The 23,160-nt window shown below is 44.7% G+C and overlaps 2 protein-coding genes across 2 annotated transcripts in view; both read right to left on the bottom strand.

The window, feature by feature from the left end:
* The window catches only part of LOC142311107 (uncharacterized), a 148,229-nt gene that overhangs the window by 20,935 nt on the left and 104,134 nt on the right, over nucleotides 1–23,160 (bottom strand). The window lies entirely within an intron of this gene.
* Nucleotides 1–23,160, bottom strand: part of LOC142311106 (gastrula zinc finger protein XlCGF66.1-like) — a 29,149-nt gene that overhangs the window by 4,765 nt on the left and 1,224 nt on the right. The window contains exons 2-4 of the mRNA XM_075349221.1: nucleotides 5,665–5,787; nucleotides 5,409–5,546; nucleotides 917–1,040 (exon numbers count right to left, since the gene is read on the bottom strand). Coding sequence (XP_075205336.1) covers nucleotides 917–1,040; nucleotides 5,409–5,546; nucleotides 5,665–5,742 — 340 coding nt within the window. The 5' untranslated portion in view covers nucleotides 5,743–5,787. The remainder of the gene's footprint in view (nucleotides 1–916; nucleotides 1,041–5,408; nucleotides 5,547–5,664; nucleotides 5,788–23,160) is intronic.

The following is a 23,160-nucleotide window of genomic DNA, read 5'->3' as shown; positions in this document are numbered from 1 at the left end:
CTCGGCCTCTCAAAGTCACTTCAAATGTGATGTAGTCCCTAAAAAAAATTATTTTGTAAATTTTGTTGGAAAAATGAGAAATTGCTGATGACCTTTGACCCCTTCTAACTTCCTAACGAAAAAAAAATTTTGTTTCGAAAATTGCGCTGATGGAAAGTAGGCAAGTGGGAAAGTTTATTTATTAACTATTTTGTGTGACATATCTCTCAGATTTCTGGGCATAAATTTTCAAAGTTTGAAAATTGCGAAATTTTCATAATTTTCGCAAAATTTCCTAAATTTTCACAAATAAACGCAAAAAATATCGGCCTAAATTTACCACTGACATGAAGTACAATATGTCATGAAAAAACAGTGTCAGAATCGCCAGGATCCGTTGAAGCGTTCCAGAGTTATAACCTGTCAAAGTGACACTGGTCAGAATTGCAAAAAATGGCCCGGTCATTAGGGTGTTTTAATGGCCGGGGGTGAAGGGGTTAAAGGGAACCTGTCAGGTCCCATATGCATTCTGAGCCATAAGCAGTGTGTTGTGTGGCCTAATAACCCCTTCCTACCCATCCCTGTGTTGTAATATTGTAGAATATGAAAGTAATAAAATAAGTTTAATTACTTACATGTTCCACACCAGTGAGAGTGGCTAGCAGACTGCTCTGGCAGTGCCATATCTCCCAGAGAATACATGTATGGGCTTTGAAATTCAGCAGGTCGGATCCTTCTCTCTCAAGAGAGTTGTGAGGCCCCCATACACATTAGTTAATCAACCAATCCCGAAAAAATCAGCAGGTTCAGCAGACCTTTTAATCCAATGCATATGCTGGCCATTAGTCATTTACTTTTTTACTGTTTAGGCTTTATTTACATCCCCAAAAGACTGTGAACAATGTTACAGTCCAATACAATGAAGGTGTTTTCCTACCTGGTAGTCTAGGAGTCTGTACATTTTCAATAATAATATCGGTATAGTCATTCTTTTTTTCTTCTAGATACTCCCACTCTTCCATAGTGAGATAGATGGCCACATCCTGACATCTTATGGGAATCTAATACACACAAGAATATACACTCAGTTGTGAAAATAGTCTCTAGTACGTGGTTTCATTGACTGCCCATAACTGTAGCGTACTGATGAGCAGTATACTAGGAATATTTCTGGCACAATTATACAGTCTCAAATATGTACCCATGCGATCTACTCGCTGTAATTGTGAAAAATGTCCTTATTTCTCAGACTTCTACTTCCACAACAACAACATTATATCATCCTGCCAGTCTACACAAGGGGTTGCACAGTGGGGCTGGCAGAGACTCTAGGTGGTGTGTGCTGTGCGTGTAACTAATGAAAATGAAAGCCATATCACATGAAATCAGAAAAACCTTTCCCGTTTTAGGTCAATTAGGAACCAAAATTAGCATGACAAGGCCCGATGTAGCAGCGTCCAGTACAGCAGGCTTGACCGATAGGGTACGATGCAGCAGCAGCCAGTATAGCAGGCAAGGCACGATGCAGCAGCGTCCGGTACAGCAGGCTTGACCAATAGGGTACGATGCAGCAGCAGCCAGTATAGCAGACTTGGCAGACAAGGCACGATGCAGCAGTGTCCGGTACAGCAGGCTTGACCGATAGGGTACGATGCAGCAGCGGCCAGTATAGCAGACTTGGCAGACAAGGCACGATGCAGCAGCGTCTGGTACAGCAGGCTTGACCTATAGGGTATGATGCAGCAGCAGCCAGTATAGCAGACTTGGCAGACAAGGCATGATGCAGCAGCATCTGGTACAGCAGGCTTGACCGATAGGGTACGATGCAGCAGCAGTTGGTATTGCAGACTTGGCAGACAAGGCACGATGCAACAGGTACTTCAACACAGAACGCTACCATGTTTCCCCAAAAATAAGCACTACCCCAAAAATAAGCCCTAGTTGAGGTTCAATAATGAAGTGTCCAAGCAGCTAAAAAAGTTAAAGAATACTGCTGGACTCTTCATTAAAGAAAGTAGACACCCCCAAAAGAGCAAAAGAGAGAAGACAGACCCTGCTATCATACTCACCAGACCCCGAAAGTGATGCTGTGGAGAGCGAGAACCTGCGATGAAATGCACACACACACTTCCGGCGATACTGTACTGCTCCGGGAACCTGGGACGCAATGGAACGCGAGGATCTTCGGTGGAACACATGGAGGACCTGCAGTGGAATGCGTCGATTCGTTCCACCTCAGGTCCTCCATGCTTTCCACTGCAGGCCCTCACATTCCACAGCATTACCAGCCGGAAGCAGTACGGTATCACCGGATGTCGGATGTTTCTCTCTGTGTGTGTATGTGTGTGCGCGTGTGTATGATGTTCCTGCGATCTGATGGGTGTGTGTGTGAGTGCCGGTCGGGAGCATGGGATGACCGCTACAAAGCACACAAGGACCTGCTGGGAGCGTCTGCTGTGGATCACAGGGAGGACCTGGGAGCGACGCAGATGTCCGGGGTCTGGTAAGTATGATTCACCTGCGGGGTGTCTGCCTTTTTGATGAGGTAAGCTTATCTGCAACCCGTGTTTCCCCAGAAATAAGCTCTACCTTGAACATAAGCACTAACACATTTTTTGTGATTAAAAATAATATAAGACAGTCTTATTTTTGGGTATATACGGTAGTTTGTATATACCAAACATGTATAGTTGTTCAGAATTCAGAAATCCCTCCCAAAAAAAAACAAAACTGTGCTTTTGGCATCACTACGTCCTATGATGGTAAGGGGTTAACCATCCGAAGGCGGGGAGAAGGAAGCCAGCGGTGATTGGTTGCAGGGCTCGTGTGTCATAACAATGTCACATGGGCCATGGTGATGCGAGTTGTGACATTGTTGAAACTGCACTGGTGGTGAGTATAGGCTTTTTTATTTTATGGGCTCGAACAAGGGGACAGATAAGGGGTTGTCTAAAGGCCCAGTCACACTAAACAACTTACCAGCGATCCCAACAACGATACAACCTGATAGGGATCGCTGGAAAGTTGCTAGGAGGTCGCTGGTGAGATGTCACACTAAGCGACGCTCCAGCGATCCCACCAGCAACCTGACCTGGCAGGGATCGCTGGAGCGTCGCTACACGGGTTGCTGGTGAGCTGTCACACAGGCAGATCTCACCAGCAACCAGTGACCAGCCCCCAGCCAGCAGCGCGGCGTGGAAGCGATGCTGCGCTTGGTAACTAAGGTAAATATCGGGTAACCAACACGATATTTACCTTGGTTACTAGCGCAGCATCGCTTAGCGCTGGCTCCCTGCACACCTAGCCACAGTACACATCGGGTTAATTACCCGATGTGTACTCTGCTACGTGTGCAGGCAGCAGGAGCCGGCTTCTGCGGACGCTGGTAACCACGGTAAACATCGGGTAACCAAGAAGCCCTTACCTTGGTTACCCGATATTTACCTTCGTTACCAGCGTCCGCCTCTCTCACACTGCCAGTGCCGGCTCCTTCTTCCCTGCACTCCTAGCCACAGTACACATCGGGTTAATTACCCGATGTGTACTGTGGCTACGTGTGCACAGAGCAGGGAGCCAGCACTGACAGCGTGAGAGCGGCGGACGCTGGTAACGAAGGTAAATATCGGGTAACCAAGGTAAGGGCTTCTTGGTTACCCGATGTTTACCGTGGTTACCAGCGTCCGCAGAAGCCGGCTCCTGCTGCCTGCCCATTAAGTTGTTGCTCTGTCGCTGTCACACACAGTGATGTGTGCTTCACAGCGGGAGAGCAACAACTAAAAAATGGTCCAGGACATTCAGCAACAACCAACGACCTCACAGCAGGGGCCAGGTTGTTGCTGGATGTCACACACAGCAACATCACTAGCAACATCGCTGCTACGTCACAAAAGTTGTTCCTTAGCAGCGATGTTGCAAGCGATGTTGCTTAGTGTGACGTGGCCTTTTGTAGTAGACAACCCCTTTAACCTTCAGTCGTCATGTAATATAACTGGTATCTGCAGCGTGTGGAGATAAACGCAATCACGTACATGAAAGGGATACTGCGTTAAGAAGATAAGACAGAGGGTAATCCAGCAACAAAGTCCAAGGGATATTAAAATCCAAAAATTGTATTAATTCAAATTAAAATCCATATAAAAAAAAAAAAGGTCCAAACAGGGTATAACCAACTGTCAGTTGGTTATACCCTGTTTGGACCTTTTTTTTTTTTTTCTTTTATATGGATTTTAATTTGAATTAATAAAATTTTTGGATTTTAATATCCCTTGGACTTTGTTGCTGGATTACCCTCTGTCTACAATCTGGATTGCCAGTATACCCTTTACCTTGCACGAGTCCTGGATACGGTGACCCCTCCTTTGGCTACAGGTGAGCGGATACCAATCTTTCTTTTTTTCCCCTGTTAAGAAGATAAGGTATGTGCACATGCTGAATTTGAACATGCACATGCGTTTTTTTGTGTGTTTCTGTGCCATGCTTTTTTTGTGGAATCAATGGCTGGAAGGGCTGCAAAACGCAGGAAAAAAATGCACCAACAAATGACATGTTGCTTCTTTTTTCTGCACCCCAAACTGCAAGGAATAAGCAGTGTGCGTGCGACACTTCAGGATTCTCATTAACTTTGCTGAGATAAGGATAGATATGTATTTTAGTCATAAAACTGCTCCAAAAAAAACGCAGCATGCGCACATGGCCTTATAGGGAATGTCACCAGCTTTTTGACACCTAATCTAAGAGCTGCATACTACACATAGATCCTGATTGCTGTACTATGTCCTTTGGGCTGCTACAGCTGATTTAATAAAATTATAGTTTTGTCAGCAGAAGCTCAGCATTCAGAGAATCGGTAGATCTACAGCAGAAACAGTGATTTTATCAAAACTGCATCAAGCATCCCTGTAATTGACACATGTTTGGAATCAAGGTATCTGCACTGCTCTCACATGGATTAGCAATATTCAAGTGATATTTCCCTTCAGTTCTATACATAACATTTTAGCTTCACAGCTCTAGACAATAGTAATTAAAGGTGTTGTATGGTCTAGAATAAAAAGTCTGCAGTCATTCTGTGAGACTGCAGACTTGTGAATCCTCCAAGCACTGTGCCCTGCGAGGATTCGTCGATGTCTGCGCCAGCAACAGCAGTCAAGTATGTAATATGTATACTCCCGGCCAGGAAGAGACTAGTGGGTACAGTCTCACTCAATACAAGTGTATTGCGCAAGGCTGCACCCACTAGTCAGGTTCTGACCAGGAGTATACATATCACATACTTGACTGCCATTCCCGACGCAGACGAATCCTCCCAGTGCACAGTGTCTCCAGTTGCACAGAGTGACTACAGACTTGTGAATGACTGGACCATCCCTTTTATCAGACGGCTCTCTTGGTTTGTTTCATAATGTCCTGCCATTCCCAGCTTTGCTCACCTCTCCAGTCAGAAGTTCACTGATCCTGTTGATGAGTTGTAGAATCTCCTGATAGTTGTTTCCGTTATGTATGACAGGGATCTGATTCATATGCCATTCTTCTCCCTTTTTCATTTTCTTCTTCACTACCATGTGATCCTGTCCATAGAGAGAGGCACTGATTTTATTTTACACATTCCTCCCACCTCTTCAGTCATGTCCTCGATTTGGTCAGAGACGAGAGTTATGACTTGAGACAGTTTCCAGAACTTCTCACCTCTCCAGTTAGCAGGTAGATAATCTCAAGGGTGATGTTTAATATTGTCTCAGCAATGTGTTTCCTGTCCTTCTCCATTCCTAATAGGTAAGTTATAAAAACACTGTCTTCTTGGTCAAGCAACTGGAAGGAAAAGAAAAGGTTAGAAAAAACAGATTGAAGAACCTTCAAAGTGGAATTTAGTAGGCCATAGACGTTACATAGAAAAGTATGTAGACAGGACGTCTTTTTCAGGCAGATTCTGCCTGGAACCCATCGGAAAACGGATAAAAAATACCAGAAGTAATGAATATATGAATAGCAATGTAATAACGACTTGCTGTGTTTATGTTCTGTCTCTGAACTTCTTTCAACCACTTCATGCTTTTAAAGTCGTAAAGTGACTAAAAGAACTTACCTGACCAGTCTTCTGGTGGCTTCACGCTCACTATTAAGAAAAGACTGGCAGCAAAGCTACCGTAAAAAGACAACAGAAAAGATCTGTAGGAAAATGCTGGCAGTGTTTTTTTCCTTTAAAGTGTCTTTTGCAGGGAAAAACTTAGTGGGTACGCCAGAATCTAAAAGATGCCATGTGCGAACATCCGACATAGAATCATAGAATGGTAGAGTCAGAAGGGACCTCAAGGGCAATCGAGTCCAACACCCTGCGAGTGCATGGGGTTGGATGGTGAAAATAAAAATGGAACTACTCTAATCCCAGAGTGGAGTCTACAGTCATGGCCAAAAGTTTTGAGAATGACACCAAAATTATATTTTCACATGATCTGCTGCCCTCTGGTTTTTAATTGTCTTTGTCTGATGTTTACATCACATACAGAAATATAATTGCAATCATATTATGAGTACCAAAAGGTTATATTGACAGTTAGAATGAGTTAATGCAGCAAGTCAATATTTGCAGTGTTGACCCTTCTTCTTCAGGACCTCTGCAATTCTCCCTGGCATGCTCTCAATCAACTTCTGGACCAAATCCTGACTGATAGCTGTCCATTCTTGCATAAGCAATGCTTGCATTTTGCCAGAATTTGTTGGTTTTTGTTTGTCCACCCGTCTCTTGATGATTGCCCACAAGTTCTCAATGGGATTAAGATCTGGGGAGTTTCCAGGCCATGGACCCAAAGTCTCTATGTTTTGTTCCATGAGCCATTTAGTGATCACCTTTGCTTTATGGCAAGGTGCTCCATCATGCTGGAAAAGGCATTGTTGGGCGCCAAACTGCTCTTGGACAGTTGGGAGAAGTTGCTCTTGGAGGACATTCTGGTACCATTCTTTATTCATGGCTGTGTTTTTAGGCAAGACTGTGAGTGAGCCGATTCCCTTGGCTGAGAAGCAACCCCACACATGAATCGTTTCAGGATGCTTAACAGTTGGCATGAGACAAGACTGGTGGTAGCGCTCACCTCTTCTTCTCCTAATAAGCTGTTTTCCAGATGTCCCAAACAATCGAAAAGGGGATTCATCTGAGAAAATGACTTTATCCCAGTCCTCAGCAATCCACTCCCTGTACCTTTTGCAGAATATCAGTCGGTCCCTGATGTTTTTTCTGGAGAGAAGTGGCTTCTTTGCTGCCCTCCTTGAAACCAGGCCTTGCTCAAGCAGTCTCCGCCTCACAGTGCGTGCAGAAGCACTCACACCAGCCTGCTGCCATTGCTGACCTAGCTCGGCACTGCTGGTAGTCCGATCCCGCAGCTGAAACAGTTTTAAGATACGGTCCTGGCGTTTGCTGGTCCTTCTTGGGTGCCCTGGAGCCTTTTTGGCAACAATGGAAGCTCTCTCCTTGAAGTTCTTGATGATGCGATAGATTGTTGACTGAGGTGCAATCTTTGTAGCTGCGATACTCTTCCGTTAGGCCATTTTTGTGCAGAGCAATGATGGCTACTTGTGTTTCTTTAGAGATAACCATGGTTAACTGAAGAGAAACAATGATACCAAGCACCAGCCTCCTTTTAAAGTGTCCAGTGGTGTCATTCTTACTTAATCATGACTGATTGATCGCCAGCCCTGTCCTCATCAACACCCACACCTGTGTTAATGGAACAATCACTTAAACAATGTTAGCTGCTCCTTTTAAGGCAGGAATGCAATGATGTTGAAATGTGTTTTGGGGGTTAAAGTTCATTTTCTTAGCCAATATTGACTTTACAAGTAATTGCTGTTAAGCTGATCACTCTTTATGACATTCTGGAGTATATGCAAATTGCCATTAGAAAAACTTAAGCAGTAGACTTTGTAAAAATTAATATTTGTAGCATTCTCAAAACTTTTGGCCGTACAATACAAAATATTACTGAAAATATCCTTTACATAATCAATATGAATGACACAGTGTGATTGATGGAAAGCAGACAGAGTATGCTGGGCTTAAACGTTCACCGGAAAAAATGGAAGTGAAACATTTGGCGCATTCAAAATCAGTTTTATCCAAGAGGTTTTGCGGTTGCTGGATTTTTTCATTCCTTATGCCACAATCATGGCTATTCTCAAAAGGCCCGACCTTTACGCTTAGCTATCGGGCAATATCTCTGCCCCCGTTCACTTCCAAACTCCTGGAGTAGCTGAAGTTTCATCCCAAATATCATCTAACTCAACTTTTTTGACAACATACAATATGGATTCTCTCATCGCGATTTAATGAAACTGCTCTAACCATAATTACTAATGACTTACCGCCAAAGCTAACAAACTATACTCTTCCTTCTAGACCTGTCTTCTGCCTTCGACACAGCTGACCTCTCCCTCCTACTACAGATCCTATCTTCCCATGACGTCAAAGACCTTACCCTTGCCTGGATCTCCTCACACCTTTCCAACCTCACAGTTAGCATCTCCCATTCCCACACTACCTCCTCAACCCGTCTCTTCTGTCAGTGTCCGTCAAGGCTCTGTCCGTGGACTCCTAATCTTCTCTATATATACCTTTCATAATGTCCCATGGCTTCTAGTACCACCTGGAAGTACATATGCTGATGACATTCAGATCTACATCTCTGGCCCAGACATCACCTCTATGCTGCCCAGAATCACAGATTGTCTATCAGCCATACCTTCAGTCTTCTCATCATGCTTCCTAAAGCTTAATGTGGACAAATTTGAACTCATCATTTGTCTTTCATCTCACCTAACGCCTTAACCGATCTATCACAATACACACGGTAAAAAATGTTAGTACCCCTCCATTAATGAAAGAAAAACCCACAATGGTCATAGAAATAACTTGAATCTGGCAAAAGTAATAATAAATAAAATATTTATGAAAATGAACAAATGAAAATCAGACATTGCTTTCCAACCATGCTTCCACAGAATTAAAAAAAATAAAAAATAAAACTCATGAAACAGGCCTTGACAGAAATGATGGTACCCCTGAAAATAATGTGACAAAAGGGACATGTTAAATCAAGGTGTGTCCATTAATTAACATCACAGGTGTCTACAATCTTGTAATCAGTCAGTGGGCCTGTATATAGGGCTACAGATACTCACTGTGCTGTTTGGTGACATGGTGTGTACCACACTCAACATGGACCAGAGGAAGCGAAGGAAAGAGTTGTCTCAGGAGATTAGAAAGAAAATTATAGACAGGCATATTAAAGGTAAAAGTTATAAAACCATGTCCAAGCAGCTTGATGTTCCTGTGACTACAGTTGCACATATTATTCAGAAATGTAAGATCCATGGGACTGTAGCCAACCTCCCTGGACGTGGCCTCAGGAGGAAAATTGCTGACAAATCAAAGAGACGGATAATACGAATGGTAACAAAAGAGCCCAGAAAAACGTCTAAAGAGATGAACTTCAAGGTCAAGAAACATCAGCGTCATATTGCACCATCAGTCTTTGTTTGAGACAAAGTGGAATTCACGGGAGACGAACAAGGAGGACAATATTGTTGAAAAGAAATCATGAAAAAGCAGGACTGGAATTTGCCAAACTAAATACTGACAAGCCACAAAGCTTCTGGGAGAATGTCCTATGAACAGATGAGACAAAAATGGAACCTTTTGGCAAGGCACATCAGCTCTATGTTAACAGACAGAAAAATGAAGCATACCAAGAAAAGAACACTGTCCCTACTGTGAAACATAGAGGAGGCTCTGTTATGTTCTGGGGCTGCTTTGCTGCATCTGGCACAGGGGATTCTACAGAGAAATGTACTGTCCAGTGTCAGAAAGCTTGGTCTCAGTCGCAGATCAAGGGTCTTGCAACAGGATAATGACCCAAAACACACAGCTAAAAACAACCAAGAATGGCTAAGAGGAAAACATTGGACTATTCTGAAATGGCATTCTATGAGCCCTGACCTAAAGCCTATTGAGCATCTTTGGAAATAGCTGAAACATGCCGTCTGGAAAAGGCAACCTTCAATCACCAGACAACTGGAGCAGTTTGCTCTTGAAGAGTGCCCAAAATACCTGTCAAGAAACGCAGAAGTCTCATTGACAGTTACAGGAATCGTTTGATTGCAGTGATTGCCTCCAAAGGTTGTGAAACAAAATATTAAGTTAACCCCATAGCGACGGCCTAACGTCTCAAGACGTCGGAAAAACAGGGTACTTATTCTGTTCCGACGCTTTGAGACGTCAGGCCGGAAAAAGCTTGTAGCGCCCCCCAGTGATTGAAAATCTCGGGGGTTTCAGTTACCGGAGGTAGCTGAGACCCCCAAGATTATGAATCGGGGTGTTTTTTTTGGACCCCGATAATGTGATCGCTGGTATACACCGTATACCGCCAATCACATAAAAAAAAAAAAATGGCAAATAATACTGATTTCTTTCTCATCTGACATGATCAAACATGTCAGATGATAAAGAAATATAAGCCTCTAGTGCCCCCAAAGCCCCCGGTACTGGAGAAATCAACCCCCACCGGAACATCCAAAATGGCGCCGACACGCGCCGAAAACTGCCGCCGCCTCTGCATTCATTTCCCTCTGATCTGAAATGATGAAACATTTCAGATCGGAGGGAAATATCCTCCCCGAGCCCTCCTCCGGGACACCGGAGCTCTCTGGTCCCCCTGAGCCCCCTCCGATTCTCCAGAGCAATCCGCCCTCCCCTCCAGAGCATGCAAGATGGCGACGCGCACAGTAGCGTGCGGCCTCATTCATCCTCCTTCCCTCATTTCTGTCGCATGTGACATGTCACATGCGACAGAAAAGTCGTCCCTAGGTCCTGCCAGGTCACCCCCCGTCAGCCCCAGCCCCCGGTCTTCCCCGGTACCTGGCTGCTAGTCCGGTCCCCGCGATCACTCCGCCTCCCTCTGAAAAGCTAGAGGCGCATGCGCAGACAGCGACTGTCAGCTGGCTCCTTGTAAGCAGGGACGCTGAGCTCACAACTGCTGTACTGTGGACCGGGGGAGCGTGAGTGCAGTATTCTGCAGCCACACTCCTCACATGGAGGGCCTGCTGTTCCAGAAAATTGGGGATACGTTCTCTCAGCGTGTCCCTCATATTCTGGAATGAGGTTACTGCAGGTGACTCTGCCCTAGGTTGGACCGGGGCAGTGTGAGTGCAGTATTCTCAGATTACTGCACCCACACTGCTCACAGGAAGAGCTTGCTCTTCCAGAAAATGGGGGATACGTTCCCTGAGCGTGCCCCCCATATTCTAGAAGGTCCAGAACCTCCAAAATGGATTACGGCGGACCGGATTTTTTTTTATTTTCAATAAATTGGTGAAAGAGGGAATGTTTTGGGGAGTGTTTTTTCAAATAAATTTTTTTTGTCGTCTTTATTTTTTTCTATTACTGATTGGGTTAGTGATGTCGGGTATCTGTTTAGATGCTGTGACATCTCTAACCTCTGGGCTTGCTGCCAGGTGACATTACACATCTAGCATCAAGCCCATTTATTACCCCGTTTGCCACCGCTCCAGGGCAACGGGATGAGCTGGGGCGAAGTGCCAGAATTGGCGCATCTAATGGATGCGCCACTTCTGGGGCGGCTGCGGCCGGCTATCATTAGGTTGGGAAAGGCCAAATAACTATGCCCTTCCCACCCTGATAATACGAGGCCACAGCTGTCTGCTTTACCTTGGCTGGTAATCCAATTTGAGGGGGATCCCACTTTTTTTTTTTTAATCATTTATAAATAATTATAAAAAACAGCTTGGGGTGACCTCCAAATTGGATCACCAGCCAAGGTGAAGCTGCCAGCTGTGGTCTATAGGCTGCAACCGTCTGCTCTACCCCAGCTGGCTATCAAAAATAGGGGGGAACCTACGTCATTTTTTTAAATTATTTATTTATATTTGGGCTAAATACAAGGCACAACACAATGAAAGTCACTAACGGGCACCAGCTTAGAATATGCAGGGGGTAGGACATTATATATGTGTTAGACATCTATCCATCCATCCATCGATCCTAGCTCTTTAGGCTATGTGCCCACAATCAGGATTTGCAGCATTTTGGATGCAGAGTGTTTTCACTGCGTCCATAACGCTGCGTTGTCCAGAACAAGCACAGTGGAAGGATTTTTAGAAATCTCCTGCCCACGTCACTTCTTTTCTCTGCAGCATAAACTGACCTGCGGCGCGGCTTCCTGAGCAGCAGGATGTTATGCTGCAGAGACTAAAGTGTTCTTCGAAGGAAGAATAAAGTCTGCAGCGGTTTGAACCCGGAGTGTATACACAGGTAGCTATGTTCTCCCGTGGACAACACTCACATCTCTGCAGGAGGGCTCGCACTGCATCTTAGACAGTGTCGCCAGATTGTGGGCACATAGCCAAAAAGTGAGAAATTTGGCGCAACAGCAATATTTTTGTGAAGTACCTGTAGATTTAAAATTCTCACTATACCCCTGAATAAAGTGCTTGAAGGGTCTAGTTTCCAAAATGGGGTCACTTGTGGGGGTTTCTGCTGTATAGGTGACCTAGGGGCCCTGCAAATGCGACATGGTGCCCACAATTTGTTTCAACTTTTACAAAATTCAAATCATGCTCCTTCCGTTCCGAACCCTACTGTTTGTCCAAACAGAGCTTTTTTCACCACATATGGGGTATCACTGCGCTCATAAGAAATTGGATAACAAACTGTGTGCTCCATTTTTTGGTATTTCCTCTTGAAAAAGTGAGGAATTTTGTGCTAAAGCAACATTTTTCTCAAAAAAAAAAAAAAACAAAATTTTCAATATGACTACCTAAGGTTATGAAATTCTATGAAGTATCTGTGGGTTCAAATGCACTATACCCCTAGATAAAATCCTTGAGGGGTCTAGTTTCCAGAATGGGGTCACTTGTGGGGGAGCTCCACTGTTTAGGCACCTCAGGGGGTCACCAAATGCAACATGGCGTTCGCTAATAATTCCTGCCAATTTTGCAGTCATACGGTGCTCCTTTCCTTCCGAGCCTTGCCGTGCACCCAAACAAGATTTCCACCACATATGATGTATCAGCGAACTCAGGAGAAATTGCACAATACATTTTATGGTGCATTTTTTTCCTGTTACCTTTGTGAAAAAAAAGCTACCTGGTTAAAATAACAACTTTGTGGTAAAACATTTTTTTTTTATTTTCACGGCTTAACATTATAAAATTCTGTGAAGCACCTGGGGATTCAGGGTACTCACCAAACATCTAGCTAAATTCCTTGAGGGGTCTATTTTACAAAATGGGGCCACATGTTGGGGAGCTTCACTGTATAGTCACCTCAGGGGCTCTCTAAATGCAACATGGCGTCCGCTATTCATTCCAGCCAATTTTGCAGTCAAGTGGCACTCCTTCCCTTCCGAACCCTGCCATGCGCCCAACCAGTTGATTTCCACCACATATAAGGTATCGCCAAACTCAGGAGAAATTGCACAATAAATTTTATGCTGATTTTTTTCCTTTTAATCTTGTAAAAAAAAAAAAAGCTACCTGGTTGAAGTCACGATTTTGTGGTAAAACATTATTTTTTTATTCTCATGGCTCAACGTTACAAAATTCTGTGAAGCACCTGGGGTTTCAGGGTACTCACTAAACATCTAGATAAATTCCTTGAGGGGTCTATTTTCCAAAATGGGCCCACATGTTGGGGAGCTTCACTGTATAGGCACCTCAGGGGCTCTCTAAATGCAACATGGCGTCCGCTATTGATTCCAGCCAATTTTGGGGTCAAATGGCACTCCTTCCCTTCCGAGCCCTGCCATGCGCCCAAACAGTTGATTTCCACCACATATAAGGTATCGCCAAACTCAGGAGAAATTGCACAATAAATGTTATGCTGAATTTTTTCCTTTTACTCTTGTAAAAAAAAAGATACCTGGTTGAAGTAACGATTTTGTGGTAAAATGTTATTTTTTTATTTTCATGGCTTAACGTTGCAAAATTCTGTGAAGCACCTGGGGGTTTAGGGTAGTCACTAAACATCTAGATAAATTCTTTGAGGGGCCTAGTTTCCAAAATGGGGTCACTTGTGGGGGGTTTCTGCTGTTTAGGTACCTTAGGGGACCTCCAAATGCGACATGGTGTACGCAATCTTTTTCAGCCAAATTTCCTTTCCAAAACTCAAATACTGCTCCTTCCGTTCCAAGCCCTCCCATTTGTCCAAACAAAGGTTTCAGACCACATGTGAGGTATCACCACGCTCATAAGAAAGTGGGTAACAAACGTTGAGGTCAAATTTGTGGAATTACTTCTTGAAAAAGTGAGAAAATTGATGCTAAAACAACATTTTTGAGAAAATTATTAAAATTTTCAATATGACAACGTAACTATAACAAAATCTGTGAAATACTTGTGGGTCCAAAATGCTCACTATACCCCTAGATAGAGGCCTTGAGGGGTCTAGTTTCCAAAATGGCATCACTTGTGAGGGGTTTCTTCTGTTTAGGTACCTTAGCGGACCTGTAAATGCAACATGGTGCTCGCAATCTATTTCAGCCAAATTTGCTTTCCATAATTCAAATATTGCTCCTTCTGTTCCGAGCCCTCCCATTTATCCAAACAGAGGTTTTTGACCACATGTGGGGTATCGGCGCGTTCATAAGAAAGTGGGTAACACGTTTTGGGGTCCAATTTGTTGTATTATTTCTTCTAAAAGTGAATAAATTTGGGTTAGAGCAGCATTTTTAGGTAAAATTTAATTTTTGCTTTTTTTTCATTCCACATTGCTTTTGTTCATGTGAAGCACCTGAAGGGTTAATAAACTTCTTGAATGTGGTTTTGAGTACTTTGGGGGGTGCAGTTTTTAGAATGGTGTCACTTTTGGGTATTTTCTGTCATCTAGGCCTATCGAAGTCACTTCAAATATGATGTGGTCCCTAAAAAAATGGTTTTGTAAATTGTGATGTAAAAATGAGAAATCGCTGATAAACTTTGAACCCCTCTAACTTCCTAACAAAAAAAAATTTTGGTTCCAAAATCGCGCTGATGTAAAGTGGACATGTGGGAAATGTTATTTATTAACTATTTTGTGTGACATAACTCTCTGGTTTAACAGTATAAAAATTCAAAAGTTGAAAATTGCTAAACTTTCAAAATTTTTGCCAAAATTAAATTTTTTTCATAAATAAACACAAAAAATATTGTCCTAAATTTGGTACTAACATGAAGTCCAATATGTGACGAAAAACAGTCTCAGAATCACTGGCATCGGTTGAAGAGTTCCAGAGTTATAACCTCATGAAGTGACACTGGTCAGAATTGCAAAATTTGGTCTGGTCATTAAGGTGAAAATTAGCTCCGTCACTAAGGGGTTAAGGAAGTGTACCATTATTTGTGTCCAGGCCTGTTTCATGAGTTTTATTTATTTATTTATTTAAAAACATTAAATGTTTTATTTTTTAATAAATTCTGTGGAAACATGGTTGAAAAGCAATGTCTGACTTTCATTTGTTCATTTTCACAGATTTTTTTATTTTTTATTATTAATTATTATTATTATTATGTTGTCAGATTCACGTTATTTTTGTGACTATTGTGGGTTTCTATTTCATTAAACGAGGGGTACCAACAATTTTGACCACGTGTGTATATAAACCAAAAAGCCTGTCAGAGAAATATCTAAGGCGTTTACTGGAACCCACAGCCTTAGAAAAATAACTCCAAAAGTTTTTTATATTAAAAAGTTGTTGCTTTATTATTGCACAAAAGATAAAAACACTTATATAAAATAAAGACAAAAGGAGAAGTGAAAAACAGAGAAAAAGCCCTAAACAGTAATTAAGACTAATAACTATACTGTTTATACCTTTTGAAAAACAAATTCATACAATATATCCGAGGATATACAAATTCCATATAAGCCTGTATGGATTCATATGAGCAATGACCCAGAACCCAAAGGTTTCTCTTTCCTAGTAGAACAATTAGAGACCGGCCAGGATCCCATGACAGGTGAGCACTGCACCTAATACAGAACTATATAGACCGTAGTTATAGGGATGTACAAGCATCATATAGATGTAAATCACCCATAGACAGAAATATGCACCTAGTGCCACATGGGAAAGAAATAAAAGGTGGGCCATAAGTATGGATACACCCTGATAAAATGGAAGTGGTTGCTGATATCAGCTTACCGTTGTGGCATATTAGTACATGGGAGGGGCCAAGCATTTGAGGCCGGGTGACGCCCATGGTGACCATCTGCAAAGCCGCCATTTTGAATTCAACTTTACTTTTTTCAATGGGAAGGGGTCATGTGACACATCAAACACAGAGAATTGCACAAGAAAAACAATAATGTGCTCATTTTTAACATAGCTTTATTCATTATCCAGTTATTGACATGTTTGTGACATGGAATGACAGTAACCCACTAAAGGATGTGCTCAAAATGCTGCCCATGGTGTTGAATTGTTAACGTGATTCTCTTCTCCTACTCTTGACACACCAAGAACAATACCGCAGAAGAAATGCTACCACAGGCCTCCTGTATCCGTTGTTTCAGGTGCCCACATCCTGGGTCTGACGTATTGCTCTTGGTGTGTCAAGAGTTGGAGAAGAGAATCTCGTTAACAATTCAACACAATGGGCAGCACTTTAAGCACATCCTTTAGTGCAGAGGTCCCCAACTCCAGTCCTCAAGGCCCACCAACAGTACAGGTTTTTGGGATTTCCTTAGTATTGCACAGGTGTTAATGTAATGACCTGTCCAGGTGCTGGTTCCAACAGCAGTGCAATGCTAAGGAAATCCTGAAAACATGCACTGTTGGTGGGCCTTGAGGACTGGAGTTGGGGAACCCTGCTTTAGTCGGTTACTGTCATTGCTCCATGTCAGAAACATGTCAATAAGGGTACTTTCACACTTGCGTTCAGCGGAGTCCGTCACTATGGAGAATAGCGCAGTCTGTTAACGCACTGCGCTATGCTCCATAGACTTGTATGGATGACGCACTGTAACGCAAGTGACAGCGTTGCATCCGCCGGACGACGCAGCGTCGTTATTTTGACGCTGCGTCGGGCAGAAGGAACGCAGCATGTAACTTTTTTTGAGCAGCGGAATCTCTTGGATTTCACTGCGCATGCTCTCTCTGGCTCCCTCCACCCATAACCAGGGTACACATCGGGTAACCAAGGAACCCTGGTTACGTGTGCCGGGAGCCCGACACTTCCCCGCTCGGCTCCGCCCCCTCCCGCACTCCGTATGTATACACACATACACATACACAATCGCACACACACACACACTCTCACACTCACTCATCTGTCCCCCAGCGATGTAGTGCCCGCGGCACTGACGTCCTCAGCCATGGCCCCGCTCGGCTCCACCCACTTCGCACTCCGCTCTCCACCCTCCGCTCCCGCCCCCTGCACACATTGTCGGCGACCGATCGATCAGCTGATCACCCGGCGGCCGGCTACTGTGAGTGATCAGCTGATTACCCGGCGGCCGGCTACTGTGAGTGATCAGCTGATTACCCGGCGGCCGGTTACTGTGAGTGATCAACTGATCACCCGGCGGCCGGCTACTGTGAGTGATCAGCTGATCACCCGGCAGCCGACTACTGTGAGTGATCGGCTGATAACCCGGCGGCCAGCTACTGTGAGTGATCGGCTGATAACCCGGCGGCCAGCTACTGTGAGTGATCGGCTGATCACCCGGCGGCCGACTACTGTTAGTGATCAGCTGATTGTTCACAATAGTCTGCCGACGGTAAAACTGTAAAAAACCCAAAACGGATTGCGTTGTTTTGCAGCATCCGTTGCGCCACTATATGCAACACATCCGTTGCATCCGTCACACAACGCAATGCAACGGATACCGTTCAACGCAAGTGTGAAAGTAGCCTAACTCGATAATGAATAAAGCTAGCACAGGCAGTATTCTCAGACTGAGGAGGCCTATGGTTATTAGGCTATCCCCTGGCCTAAAAATATTATCAGCCAGCAGCCGCCCGGAATTGCCGCGTCCATTAGATGCGACAGTCCTGGCACTTTATTCAGCTCTTCCTGATTGCCCTGGTACAGTGGCAATCGTGGTAATAAGGAGTTAATGGCAACCCATAGCTGCCACTAAGTCCTAGATTAGTGATGGCAGGCGTCTATAATATACCCCCTCATCAATAATCTGTAAGTGAAAGTAAATAAACACCAACACCTAAAAAATCCTTTATTTGAAATAAAAGACAAACAACTCACCCTCTTTCACCCCTTTATTAACCCCCCATACACCCCTGCAGGTCCGACAGAATCCACACGAGGTCCTACGACGCTTTCAGCACTGCTACAACTGACGCTCACAGCGAGTGCCACAGAACAAAACTGTTGGCTGTGAGCTCCACGCAACAAGTGAAATGAGCCGCATGATAAGCGGTGACGTCACTCATTTCAGATCACAGCTGGAGTTCTCCACCTGTGACTGCAAATCAGGCCGTCGCTATTGAAGTGATTAGCGCGATCAGCGGTGATGTCACTCAGGTGAGTCCTCCACCTGCGACTCACTTCAGCTGTGGACTCCAGGACACATGGACTCCCTCTGTGAACACAAACCACCCGAGTGACGTCACCACTTATCGCGCAACTCACTTCACTTGCTGCGTGGAGCTCACATCGAGCAGTCATGTTCTATAACGCTCGCTGTGACATGACATGGATGTAGCAGAGCTGAATCGCCGTGGGACCTCGTGTGGATTGTAAGACCTGAAGGGGTGTTTGGGGGGGTTAATAAAGTGGTGAAAGAAGGTGTTTTGTCATTTATTTCAAATAAAGGATTTTTGGGGTGTTTGTGTTTATTTACTTTCACTTACAGACTAGTGATGAGGGGGTGCCTCATAGACGCCTGCCATCACTAAGCTAGGGCTTAGTAGCAGCTGTGGGCTGTTATTAACACCTTATTACCCTGATTGCCACCGCACTAGGGCAATGGGAAGAGCCAGGTCCAGTGTCAGAATTGGCACATCTTATGGAACGCGCCACTTTTGGGGCGGCTGTGGGCTGCTATTGTTAGACTGGTAAGGGCCAAATAACGATGGCTCTTCCCACCGTAATAATATCAGCCCCCAGTTGTCTGCTGTACCTTGGTTGGTTTTAGAAAAATCGGGGGACCTATGTCATATTTTTGAGTCTATTCTTAATAAAGATGAGCAAAGCAGTGGAATATCGGTTCGGCGTGTGCAGCAGAACCGTACCTCCGTAGGCTTGGACTTGACCTCAACCACAATGGAAGTCACTGATTGGTAGTGCGAGTCTACGCCCACACGCAACCAGCCATAAGCAGATCACTTCCGAGGGTGGGGGTTTTGCTCTTTTTTTTTGAGATGGGGGGGTTTGCACACTACATGTGATCATGCTGTTGTTACCCCCAGTGCGAGCCGTTCACACACTGAAAGTGGCTCGCAATGGATTGAGCACCGAGTGTACCTGAGCACAGTGATGCTTGCGCAAGTGAAGTTCATTCATAAAGCGCCTGAACCCTGATGGTTTTTTTCTGTGGTTTTTTTTCAGTTTTTTTAAAAGTTGGTGTTTGCCCGAAAACAGAACCTCAGGTTCGCTCATCTCTAATCCTTAACTCTGCTGCTCGACTAATCCACCTCTCACCTCGATACTCATCCGCTTCTCCCCTCTGCAGATCCCTTCATCTGGCCAAATTCCCCAACATATCCAGTTCAAACTACAGGCATGGACCTACAAAGCCGTCCATAACTTGATACTTTTTTTTCCAAAACATGGATAAATAAAGGGATCATAATCCCAAATATTAGATAACCCAATAAATCACATAGAACAAAAAGGCAAAGATTGCCACAGGTTGTAATAAAAATACAAATTCTTTATTAATCACATATTGTTATGTAAAAACAGTCAGAAAAAGATAGTACAAAGTTTAATATATAAGTCTAGAGGACTAAGGGTACCGTCTCACTAAACGACGTACCAGCGATTCCGACCACGATACGACCTGGTCAGGATCGCTGGTACGTCGCTACAGGATCGCTAGTGAGCTGTCAATCAGGCACATCTCACCAGCGACTAGCCACCAGTGACTCGTGTAACGATGCTGCGCTTGGTAACCAGAGTAACTATCGGGTAACTAAGCAAAGCGCTTTGCTTGGTTACCCGATATTTACCCTCGTTACCAGCGTACACCGCTTACAGGCTGCCAGCGCTTGCTCCCTGTATACGTAGCTAGGGTACACATCGGGTTACTAAGCAAAAGCGCTTTGCTTAGTTACTCGATGTATACGTAGCTAGGGTACACATCGGGTTACTAAGCAAAAGTGCTTTGCTTAGTTACCCGATATTTACCCTGGTTACCAGCGTACGCTGCTCACACAGAGTTGGTGCTCGTTGGTCTCCCGCCGTCAAACACGCCAATGTGTGCTGCACAGCGGGAGACCAACGAGCAAAAAATGAACCAGAGCAGTGTGTAACGATCAGTGATTTCACAGCAGGGGCCAGGTCGTTGCTTAGTGTCACACACAGAGAGATCGCTAATGAGGTCACTGGTACGTCACAAAAACCGTGACTCAGCAGCGATCTCGCTATGTGAGAAGTACCCCTCATTAGAGGAGGCTTTCAGACCAGTTCCAAGGGTATCAGAAGTAAAGGTGCTGTCCGAGTGATGTTAAATAACTTGTCACAATAGCGCAATTGATTGTTCTCAGCGGGTAGTTCAGTGAACACAGTGGGGGATCATTAGTGCTGACAATGGATTATCAGTGTCAACTACACTGTGTATCCCAGTTAAAACAACTGCAAGTAAACCCCACAGTGGTCAGTGCAACCGCATAGAAACAATGTTTTACATAACAATATGTGATTAATAAAGAATTTGTATTTTTATTACAACCTCTTGGCAATCTTTGCTTTTTTTGTTCTAAAGCCGTCCATAACGCGTCCCCTCAGCATATCTCCGAAGTAATCTCCTGATATCTCCCATCACATACTCTCTGCTCTTCCGCAGACCTCCGCCTCTACTCCACACTTAGGGCTCATTCACATGACCGTTCCATTTTTGCGGTCTGCAAAACACGGTCCGTTTTTTTCACGGATGCATCCGTGTGACATCCGTTCTGTTCTGTATACGGGCCGTGTGTCATCCGTTTGTCATCCGTGTGCCTTCCGGTTTTTTTGCGGACTGCAAAACACGGAAGCAGATAGATAGATACATAGATAGATACATAGATAGATAGAGGGATAGACAGAGAGATAGATAGAGGGATAAATAGAGGAATGAATGAATGAATGAATGGATAGAGATAGCTAGAGGAATATAGATAATAGATGAGAAAGACATATATAATGTCCCACTCCCCAGCATTTTGTAATCTTGTACCCTTTAGTGACTTTCATGTGGCACTAAAGGGTGCTTAGCCTTGTATTTAGCCAAAAAATATATAATTTAAAAAAACGACGTGAGGTCCCCCCTATTTTTTGTAGCCAGCTCAGGTAAAGCAGATGGCTGCAGCCTGCAGACCACAGCTGGCAGCTTCACCTTGGCTGGTAATCCAAAACAGAGGGAACCCCACAGTTATTTTAAATTAAAACAAAAAACGTGGGGTGCCCCCCAAATTGTATCACCAGCCAAGGTAAAGCAGACAGCTGTGGTCTGGTATTCTCACACTAGGGAGGTCCGCGGTTCTTGGACCCTCCCCAGCCTAAGAATGGCAGGCCGCAGCCGCCCCAGAAGTGGCGCATCCATTAGATGTGCCAATCCTGGTGCTTTGTCCTAGCTCATCCCGATGCCCTGGTGCGGTGGCAAATGGGGTAATATATAGGGTTGATACCAAATGTGTAATGTCACCTGGCATCAAGCCCTAGGGTTACTGATGTCAAGGATCAGTAACCCAGTCAGTAATTAAAAAAAAAATAGACAACAAACAAATTTTTATTTGAAAAAACACTCCACAAAACATTCCCTCTTTCACCAATTTATTGAAAAGAAAAAACAAATCCAGTCCGGCGTAATCCAATAATGGGGTTCCACGACGATCCATACCATACTCACTGTCCCAGTCAATGAAGAACAGAATGTTCCCCAGTGGCTGGGAGAGCAGTGTACAGACCTCAGCTAACATCATGTGGTCAGCCCAGGTCACCGCAGGGGATGACGAGCTCTGACTTCAGGAGGTTAGCGAGGTACATTACCAGCGGTGATTGGAACCGCTGCACTCCTGATGTCAGCGCTGGTCACTGAGTTCAATGACCGCCGCGTTCTCAGATCACCTCTTGCGAGCAGTCCGTGATGTCACCGCAAGTCACAGTCTCTGGCCCGCCGTTGAGAGGAGATGTGAGAACGCGGCTATCAGTGACGAGCGCTGACGTCAGGAGGGCAGGACTTCATCACCGCAAGTATACTTTACTAACCTCCTGACAGCAATGCTCATCATCCCCGCGGCTGCTCGCACTGCAGTGCGGGCATATGCTGACACATTGCAGTGCGGGCATATGCTGACACACTGCAGTGCGGGTAGATGCTGACATTGCAGTGAGGGCATATGCTGACACACTGCAGTGCGGGTAGATGCTGACATTGCAGTGAGGGCATATGCTGACACACTGCAGTGCGGGTAGATGCTGACATTGCAGTGAGGGCATATGCTGACACACTGCAGTGCGGGTAGATGCTGACATTGCAGTGCGGGCATATGCTGACACACTGCAGTGCGGGTAGATGCTGACACTGCAGTGAGGGCATATGCTGACACACTGCAGTGCGGGTAGATGCTGACATTGCAGTGAGGGCATATGCTGACACACTGCAGTGTGGGTAGATGCTGACATTGCAGTGCGGGCATATGCTGACACACTGCAGTGCGGGTAGATGCTGACATTGCAGTGAGGGCATATGCTGACACACTGCAGTGCGGGTAGATGCTGACACTGCAGTGAGGGCATATGCTGACACACTGCAGTGCGGGTAGATGCTGACATTGCAGTGAGGGCATATGCTGACACACTGCAGTGTGGGTAGATGCTGACATTGCAGTGCGGGCATATGCTGACACACTGCAGTGCGGGTAGATGCTGACATTGCAGTGAGGGCATATGCTGACACACTGCAGTGCGGGTAGATGCTGACATTGCAGTGAGGGCATATGCTGACACACTGCAGTGCGGGTAGATGCTGACATT

The sequence above is a fragment of the Anomaloglossus baeobatrachus genome, chromosome 5 (assembly GCF_048569485.1).
Source record: "Anomaloglossus baeobatrachus isolate aAnoBae1 chromosome 5, aAnoBae1.hap1, whole genome shotgun sequence".
NCBI classification, from domain to species: domain Eukaryota; kingdom Metazoa; phylum Chordata; class Amphibia; order Anura; family Aromobatidae; genus Anomaloglossus; species Anomaloglossus baeobatrachus.
The sequence above is the reverse complement of the archived record's forward strand: the minus strand, read 5'-3'. Positions and strand labels throughout refer to the sequence as shown.